The sequence below is a fragment of the Phalaenopsis equestris genome, unplaced genomic scaffold (genome assembly GCF_001263595.1).
Source record: "Phalaenopsis equestris unplaced genomic scaffold, ASM126359v1 Scaffold000413, whole genome shotgun sequence".
NCBI classification, from domain to species: Eukaryota; Viridiplantae; Streptophyta; class Magnoliopsida; order Asparagales; family Orchidaceae; genus Phalaenopsis; species Phalaenopsis equestris.
Window position 1 is genome coordinate 645,501 of NW_018164854.1, and position 9,999 is coordinate 655,499.

At 32.1% G+C, this 9,999-nt stretch overlaps 2 protein-coding genes across 3 annotated transcripts in view; both read right to left on the bottom strand.

The window, feature by feature from the left end:
* LOC110027044 (tubulin-folding cofactor D-like) overlaps positions 1 to 2,627 on the bottom strand; it is a 35,090-nt gene extending 32,463 nt beyond the window's left edge. For both annotated transcript variants that reach the window (XM_020728312.1, XM_020728311.1), the window contains exon 1: positions 2,318 to 2,627. In XM_020728312.1, the coding sequence (XP_020583971.1) occupies positions 2,318 to 2,512 (195 nt within the window). In that variant the 5' untranslated portion in view covers positions 2,513 to 2,627. The remainder of the gene's footprint in view (positions 1 to 2,317) is intronic.
* A 1,260-nt stretch (positions 2,628 to 3,887) lies between these two features.
* Positions 3,888 to 8,082, bottom strand: LOC110027047 (probable ribonuclease P/MRP protein subunit POP5). Its single transcript, XM_020728315.1, has 3 exons — positions 7,695 to 8,082; positions 7,458 to 7,595; positions 3,888 to 4,259 (listed from the first exon to the last, which is right to left on the bottom strand). Exons 1-3 carry the CDS (start codon positions 7,870 to 7,872, stop codon positions 4,111 to 4,113), a joined length of 465 nt encoding a protein of 154 aa, XP_020583974.1. The 5' UTR covers positions 7,873 to 8,082; the 3' UTR covers positions 3,888 to 4,110.
* Between the last annotated feature and the right edge of the window lie 1,917 nt (positions 8,083 to 9,999).

A 9,999-nucleotide genomic window follows, 5' to 3' on the forward strand; every position in this document is an offset into this window, starting at 1 on the left:
TATATATATGTATGTATATAATATCTAAATTCACAATACCTCTGCCCTCGCAACTCGAACCAAAAGTTGGCAATTATGATATAGCAAAAATCATATGGGGTTTTCTTGCCATTTGATTCATTAGGTTGTAACATCAATATTGTTGTGCTCTACAAGAATTTCATCAAAGGCTTGTAAAGAAGACCAACAATTTTTTTGACAAAATTCATCTCATTAAGACTCAACTTGACCTAGCCTTGCCTAAAAATAACTATTGAGCTATTCTCCAACACTGCAAAAATGTTGCACCAAATTCCGTTCTAATGGCCTATTATGATAGAGCTATTCTGCAACACACCAGTTGTATTGGTCATGTCAACACCCCTATTTTATCTCTTCCTCAAACTTCTTAACCAAACTTACTCTAAATTTCATTTTAAATGAGAAATGAAACCAAGATATGATATTTATTTCTTCACTTTGACGTAGAGATGATCATCTATTTGCACTCACTAATCTCTAGTGCCCTCATTGATTTCTCCTACAATATATAAGATCTTCAAAACATCTACTTTAGGCTCTAGCAGACTAGCACTCATGCTTGGTCATATTTCTATTAATATTTTCATAAATTGGTGTCTACTACTGGCCATATTTTCTTTAATTATCTTCATAAATTAGTGTCTACTATACATTTAGGGCCTGTAAATAATAATATGAACCCATGTATTTCTTGTCAATGTCAAAACAACCAAGTGAAATTTTTCTCATAATGAATTGTGCGCTAATACTACATTCAAATTTATTCACTCTAATAATTGAGGACCTGCCCCACATCATATTATGGGTTATTCTTGAAAATTTGTTATCTTTGTTGATCATTAATCTTGATTTATGTGGCCTTATTTATTCAAACATCAATCTAAACATTACCAAATTTACTCTTAACTTCATAACCATCATTCATACTTAATTTTCACGTTGCACAAAAACTCTTAATGCACAAGCAGAAAACACTTCCTTCTTTCTTAATCTAATGAGAAAAAATGGAACTCTATCACGATACTCTTTTCCCAGCACATCCACTTAAAATAGTTGATTTTTTAATAACAAAGTAATGAAATGAATATAATATGAAACAATTACAAAAAATTGAGAGATAATGATGTAAGATATTAAAGCACAATTAGAGATAGCATGATAATAAAAAAGAAAAAAAACCCATCTGATATGTGAAGAAATTCTCAAAAAACTCAGTTGTAGTTTGTTTGTACCTGACAAATCTAGATGACTGACTATAAATTTTTTACCTATTTATGTCCGCTCCTAGAAAGCAAATTTTGAAATGTCATATTCATTTAAGCCTATATGCACAGAAAATTAACATCATAATCATTAAATTGCTTCAAATTTAAAAATAAATGTTTCTGCAGTAAGGTGAAGATGAAGAACTAACACCTCTAATGTATCTATATCATTGTTTTTGGATGTGCATGAGATGATAACTTTATTGGTCCTTAAGATAAAGAAAGACTGAAAAAATTGATTCCATGTAAGATCTAAACTTAATTCCAAATTTTATCCTGAACTATAATAAGTAGAGTTGCTTCCAGCACATATGAAGATACATTATGGTTATTTATGTGCTCCTTTTATTGTTGCGTGTAAAAAATGCTAGCTGGTGATTCTCTCAATTACAGGTGAACTTTGAAACAATCTGAGTACACATGTCCAAAAATGTTGTATGAAGAATAGTAAGGCAGAATGCCTTCAAATTCAAACTTCAACCAATAATCACAAGAATAAAAATCAATCCAGATCTTCTAATCTTCAAAAGAATTCCATTTTCAACCAAAATCCTATTAAAATACAACTAAAAATTCCAGCAATAGCAACATTAATTTATAAGGGTGGGTGGGGCTTAGTTTATTATATGATAAGAAAGATTTTAGAAAAAAATCTAAAGGGCTGACTATAAATACATTTCACGAAATGTGGAAGTCCTCGAATGAAAGATTCATTATAGTGATTATGGAAAATACTTTGTATGATATGTATAATGTTCAGCTCCTTCATTTTATATTCTCTCTGTTTCCTTTTTGATACCTATCGTTGTTAGAACTTTCTTTTTTCCTATTAAATTCCAGAAATTGATTGTAGAACAATGGAAGCTTCAACAAGTCCCTATTTAAGTAACAATTCATTTGTAGATTACCAAGTCCCAATCTAACTGCTCTAACAACTAATTCGACTTTTTTTCTTTTTAAACCTTGAGAAAAGAAACGAATAGTGTAACTGAAGTCAGAAGACGTGGAGTTTCGATAAAGGAAGAACGTACTATAGAGCGTATCTTGTTGACATCTGAGGGATTAGTGGCGCCGTCATTAGCGACGATCCGATCAAGGATGGATTTGACTAGCGCCCATTCCTGAAGGAAATAACGGAGTAGCACCCTCTCCTTAGTGTCATGCTCGTCGTCTACCTCAGGGTCCAAGTGGGTCGACAACGTAGCAGAGCTCTCGGGGGTTTCCATGTCCGAAACCTACAGATTTACAGGCCGACGTTCTATTCACCGCGGAGCCGCACTGTTGCGGGATCTCGAGTAGGAAGTGGCCAGCCGAGTGCGGGCATTGGAGACATTTGCGAGCCGAGAGCGAATAATCTCGATGGAAAATTTTTCTTTCCGAATATAAATTACTAAATTTACAGAAAAATGGTTGAATTTAGTCTAACATTGCCAAATTCATTAAAATTTAAATTACACTTCACTCCAAAAAAAAATTAATAATAAGGCTAATCCTAATTAAAACTTAACCAAAAACATCTTACGGTGTAAATATTAAAATTTTAAGTACCATATACGAATATATAAATCCCACTTTTTCTTATGTATAAAAGATATATATATATATATTATATTATGTCTCGTGGAATATTTAGCTTAATTTAATAATATATATTTCAATGAATTATTTTGTTGAATAACAATTTAATGGGACACTAATAATTTCTTGTTATTAACAATTAATTTTTATATTCTTTATCACTCAATTTGTTAATATCATATAAAAAATATAATTATTTTAACTTTTAAATATTGAAACACATCTTTTCAAATATAGATAAAGTGCCATGTAAAAATTGAAATTTAAATGTTAGATAAGTAAATACATAGAAATTGCGTGGTATGTATGTAAATCTTCCAAAGTTAAAATAGTGATTTTTTTAATGGGATATGAAAGATTTGGGGTTAAAATGTAAAAAGTAAAGCTTAGACGTTAGATATGCAAATAAATAAGAATTCTGTGCTAAATATCTGTACCGAAATAGATGTCAACAGGCATTGTGAGCCTAAAAAGCACATTTTTACTAAAGCATAGCTACCATGTATCACGTGTTGAGGTGACAATTTGGGTTGACTCATTTGCCAAAGTGTCAACTGTTTTGCAGCAGTTGCCAAGTTGATATAATCAAGTTGACTATGTTTCAGTGTCAACAATCAAGTTGACCTACCGCACTTACTATTAAAGTGTCGACTGTCAGGAACAAATTGTCGCGTTGACTTACCACACTCATTTGCCAAAGTGCCAGTTATCGTGCACCAATTGCCGGGTTGGCTTGTAGAGTTGTTCCCCCGAGTAACAACTACCTAGAAGGCTAGAACCCATTGTAAGGTTGATCTGTCAAAACAACCCGTCAGCTTTCTCCTCGTCAACCCTTAAACTCGACTGTACTGTAACTATTACCGACAAGAAGAGGGAATATGCCCAAGTCTATTTATAAGTCATCTGACATCCACATCATCGTTATCTTTCATCGATATTTATATTCCAAGAGGAGACCTCATACCATACTAAATCATTTAATATTCTCTGTAATCAAAACGAGAGTTTCTTGAAGAAGTAATATTAAAGAAAATAAGAAAGCTTTCTCTTTCATTGGAGAAGGGACAAGGGAGAGGGTTTACATCAGTCCTAAGAAAGAGACCTCCATTCTTGCAAGATAGGAGCTCGGATCAAGCCGAGAAAACAACAATAAATGTAGTTTCTATCTCAAATAAGGCAAAGGGAAAAACCAAAATGACATGAAAAAAAAAAGCTGTTTTTTCCCTAAAACGAAGTCAAACATCGCTTAATTCTCCAAAGTTTTGATCTTTTCCATATAGCCTCTAATCTGTGATAATCGCTCTGGCGTGAGATGATTTGCTGCTTCAAGCTTATAGTGTTCAAATTTTGCTTCTTCGCACTTCAACGCAGCGCTCTTACAGGCTTTAATGGTTCCTAAAAGAGGAATAATCGTGAGCATCCAGGCAATATTTTTACTGAGGAAAAATACGAATATAAGCATAAATTTTAGCAAATATAATACAAATTAGGCTAGCATAATTAACTTAACTAATTTATGTTGCAGCAAATAAGGTTTGAGCAGAATATGACAAAAAGTTAGGGGCATTTATGGCAACAAAGTGTTATAAATATAAAAATAAAAGTTTAGATGTTAGATACATAAATACATAAGAATTGTATGGCATGTATGTAAATTTTTCAAAGAAATAATGCAAAAAGGGTAAAGGGGTGCGGTTGAGTCTAATTAATTAAATGTTTGACGCTAAACATATAGTCTTCACATTCATACATCTTAATTAAATTTGAACTAATTTATCAGTTATTATTTAAATTATTTTGGAAATTTTATATTATTAATAAAATAATTTAATTTAAATATCTAACTATGAGTTTAGCATTTTTTATTTTATTTATAGCTCTAATAATATGAGTTTAGCATTTTATTAGGGATCGGCTTTAAGCCCATATCTTTTTGCTTTAGTTATGGATGGTCTTACTGGACATCCACAGGAGGATGTACCTTGGTGTTTGCTTTTTGCTGATGATACCCTTCTCGTGGATAAAAGGAGAGAAAAAGCCCAGGAAAAACTTGAATTATGGAGGTCTACATTGGAGTCTAAAGGCCTTCATTTAAGTAGAACTAAAACGGAATACATGGAATGTAATTTTAGTAGTAGTAGCTCTAGTGATAGAAGTGTGACTTTGGGTGATCAAATTATTAAAAGGTGTGAACGATTTAGATATCTTGGGTCCGTTGTTCAAAGCGATGGTGATATAGATGGGGATGTTAATAGTAGAATTCAAGTTGGTTGGTTGAAGTGGAGAAATGCTTCGGGTCTTTTGTGTGATAGAAAAGTACCGCTTAAACTGAAAGGAAAATTTTATAAGACGGTGGTGAGGCCTGCAATGCTCTATGGCGCTGAATGTTGGCCATTAAAAGAGAAGCATAATAATAAGTTAAGTGTTGCCGAGATGAGAATGATTAGGTGGATGAGTGGCTTTACACTTAAAGACAAAATGCGAAATGAATATATCTGTGATAGGGTTGGTATAGCTCCTGCGACGGCAAAATTAGAGAATGTCGTCTTAGATGGTTTGGTCACATCAAACGTCGACCATCTGATGATCCGATTAGGAGAGTAGATGTTTTAGATTCAACTTGTGTTAAGAAAGGCAGAGGTAGACCTAGGAAGACTTGGGCTTATTGTATAAAAAATGATCTTAATTTACTAGAACTAAATGAAAATATGACACTAAATAAGACACAATGAAGAAAAAGGATTCATGTAGCCGACCCCATGTAGTGGGATTAAGGCTTTGTTATTGTTGTTGTTGTTGTTGTCTAACAATATAAATAGTTTTAAAATATAAAAATATTAAAAATTTAAACAACAAAACAAGCCGTTGCTAAACATATCATTAAGTTATTAACAAATTATTTGTTTAACAACATTCAAGAAAGTTTACTAAAATAAATAAGGAAGATTTACATTCATGCCACTCAATTCCTATCTTTTACATATCTAACCCCTAAACTTCAATATAACATTTATGCCAACTTAAAAGGGTGTATTTCACATTTTGAAGGCTAAAATGTTGCATTTTTTTAGGTGATATGAATGATTTGGATGGTATAAGAGTAAAAAAGTAAGGTTTTGGTATTAGATATGTAAATAAATAGGGAATTGGATGTATGTCAATGCCCAGAAAAAGAAAAAGGTTTATTTTCAAAAAAAAAAATGTTATGAATTGAGGCGATTATTGAACCTTGGTATTATAAGCCACATAATAATGGGATGGGAGGCATAATCTCATAAAAACTGCTTTGATATCACATAATTAATTTTGATTATACTAGGAAAAGATACTGCAGGATGCCTTCAGATCTAAAGTTCACCAAAGCAAACCTAAGATGAAATACATAATGAAACAAAGAAAGAGCAATCATTTGTTATAAAAAATTATAACATTTAGCAAAACTTGTCACTTTTGATGCAAAATCAACAAATACACTTAAATCATTCAAAATATTAATTTATAAGGGGCTAAAATGTGAAATGTCATGAGTAAAACCTAGCAAATGGAAATTTCTACATTAGTCAAAATTGACACCATTGAAGGGGAATTGACACTTATTAAACTTGTCAACCAATCAATTATGTGCACATATCAATCACATAACAAGTAAATAGAAAAAAAAGGAAAGAATTCATCAAGAGGAAGATCCACACAAACACAAAGAAACTCGTCTCCAAAAGTAGTTGGTCATAACTCAAAAAGTACTTGGAAAAATTTGCATCTAACAACACATGCAACATTCATAAGAAAATTTGAATTTTACTATAAAATACAATGTTCACTCAATTTTACAGTTTTAGGGATCTTATATACGGCACATAAAAGATCCATAATAAGAATTCACTTAGAATCCTCTAAGATTCAATTAAAAAATTGCAAGTTCTTATTACACTAGCATCAAATTAATAAAAATCAACTCTTTGTTTTCCTTATTTTCCAATTACATAAAGCCTCAAAAAAAAAAAAAAACAAAGGCGACAGAATGTTGATTGAATCAGAATCCTCATGGCAGCAAACTAAACCTAAAAAGAAAATCAAAATAATGGAAAACAACACTTCTCCACTAGATCAACACATAGCATGTTTTAACATGAACCGAAAAAAAAATACAATGTGAGCAAAAAGAAAGCACAATGTAGACTGCTTATAATCCTCTTAAAGTTCCCTTTTTGTTCTTCCCATTAGTTCACACTTTTAGATTTCAGTCTAATCTAATGAGCTCAGCTTGACCAAATTTAGCATCTGCAAATCAAGCAATTGTTCATGAGTTGAAAATTTGCCCAAATGTACCACCAATTTGTTCATAGGTTGAACAACTGGATCAACGCCATTAACCTTAAAAAAAATGCAGTAGAATCCAAAAAAGGAAAAAAAATATCATGTATATATGAAGCAATTCATGGCATGAGCATAACAGAAAAGAAAACAGTGGCCCAAATCTCAATTATAATTCAAAATGCAGCCCAAATGCCACAAACAATTAGAACAATTTTGAGCAAAATCATTTATCACAAGGAATCCAAGTTAAGTTAATCTTATTGATAGCATACTCACCACTCAAAGCTAGCAAGTTGAAAGTTACAGAGCACTTCCCTATACTTTTCACCATTGTTATTGCCGACCAAATCTTCTGATAATCATCACGAGAGGTCCTTATAATACACAGCTTTGTGGAAGGGTTGACATACTTGACTTCATATAAAACAGGAAAAAGAGACGATAAATAAGCAATGTGAGCATAACTAAACCTAAAGATTTAACCTTTAGCATCAAAGAAGAAAAAGCACATACCTTGCAAGGATCCAAGCGAAAGAGCAAGACCACATTCCCCAAAGTTCAACAAAAGGTTGTCTTTGATCGCCTTCAACAAATTATACTCTGTAACAATAATCGGATCATTTCCGGAAGAGTCCTTGCCGCCGTTTACTAGAACCTCAATCACCAGGTACCTATTCTTAAACTGGACCATGATAGGCTCTATGTGTTTAGGTCTTAGAGATTAACAACTAAGGGAGGAAAGAACTGTGCAGCGCAGTATCAGTTCTTTGATTAGATATTCATTAGCAAATCATTTGCTCTACGTGTTTCGGGAACAGGAGAGGAGGAGGAAGGGGTAGCTAGGCGATGGATTCCGGCAAAACCGGGGAGGAGGACGAGAGGGAGGCTAGGTTTACGGGAAGGAAAGGGCAATCGTGTAATAGGTTTCGAGATTAAATATAATTTTATAAAAGTTAATTTTAATTAATTTAAAGATGATTTACTATGTATTTACATAATTAACATCAAAATTTAATTTTTACATGCATATCACTTTAATTATGCATGAAATAATGTATCTCACTTCTTAAAAATTAAAATGAGGATATTTTCTTATGTGAAATGAAATATTTGGATGATATTAATATAAAAAATAAGGAAAATTATTACATCTTGTATCAGGTGTCCAATTAAAATTGGTCACATCAAAATATGGACCCCACTGAAATACACAAATTAGTTGTTTTTAAAAAATGTGAGACCCATTCTAATACATGACCAATTTCAACTGAACATGTGATCTAAATTTGCATCAAGTATCCTAATAAAATAATTTCTTAAAAAATAAATTGTGTGTTACATAACTTAATGCAAAGAAATTGGATGACATGCATATGCCCCTTAATTTAATTGATTAATACTTAAACTCAATAGATATAATATAAAATTAATTCTAATTATATAAGCTTATATCTAACTACTTCATAATTAATTAAAATAATTGAATTATATTTTTAAATTTAATTAATTTATAAAATTATAATTAATTATTGATTAGTCTAACTCATAACTAATCAATGGTTGATTAATGAATAAGACTTTGCTTGATAAATAATTTGTTCAATAAATTATTATTAATGATTAATTAGTTGAGTAAATAGTTAATCAGTTATTAACATAATTAGAAATGAAATTTCAAATCAGACATAATTGGGCTTAATAATTATATCTTTAATATAAAACATAAAATTTATATTTAAATTAACATATTTAAATCCTAAAGTAAGCAATCAATTTTTTTCATAAGATTTAAGGCCCGTTTGGGGCAGCTTATTTTGCTGCGGCGGCGTTTTCAGCATTTGTTTCGGCGTTTAGGGCTGCGTTTTCAAATCGTCTGTAATCTCGGATGTGATATTATTCGTTTCATCGAACGCGGGGGAGGGGTTTCGTTCGGCGTTGGCTAGAGCTTATTTCCCTTCTGTATCCCTGTGAATCTCTCGTGCTCTTCCCCGCGATCTCCTTTACTGATCTTCTCGTGCATAAACTTCTGTTTGTACTTCTTCCCCACATCCCCTTTGATCTTCTCTGGTTCGTTTATGCGGCTCGAATGTTGTATTTGGTATTCCTGTGGTTTCTTTTTAGGCCTACAAGGCACTACAAAGCTTCTATTCTTCTATATGCTCTAGAAATGTTCTCCATAGATCTTCTCTGGTTTTTATGCCCTCACGTTTTGTTTTTTTGGGATTTTTAGCTCTTACATTTAGGGATTTTTAGATCTTGCTTTGGAAATGGATCACATATTATAGTGCTCTGGAAATAGATCTTCTATATGCCGCACTCCTTTGGGATTTTGGTTTACAATTGTTCTGAAAATTGGAGTTATTCTGAAAATTGGTTCTCCCTGTTGTTCTGAAATTGGTTATCCCTATTGTTCTATATGTCAAGTCTTGGTTCTCCCTGTTTCATTGCAATTAGCTAGTTTGATGTGGCTAATTTTCTGGCATTCTTGGTTGCTAGTTCCATCAAATCGTGGCTTTGATCTTTACAGTTGGGGAAATGACTTTATTATTTGCATTTCAAAACAAAGCTATCAGAGGCTTTGATCATTTTCTATCTGTGTGCTTCATTCCAAAAGTTGTGTATCATGTGCTTCATTCATAGTAGACAATTTATTTAGGAGATGTTATGTGAAGTTTGATCACAACAGTTTTGTAAACCTATGATAATATGATGCATATATAGCTCGCAATGTGTTTACAGTTGGTGGCATTTATCTGTTCATTAATTTGTTCATTCGTAAATTTCATGTTGGAGATGAATATGAACATACGGCTCAAAA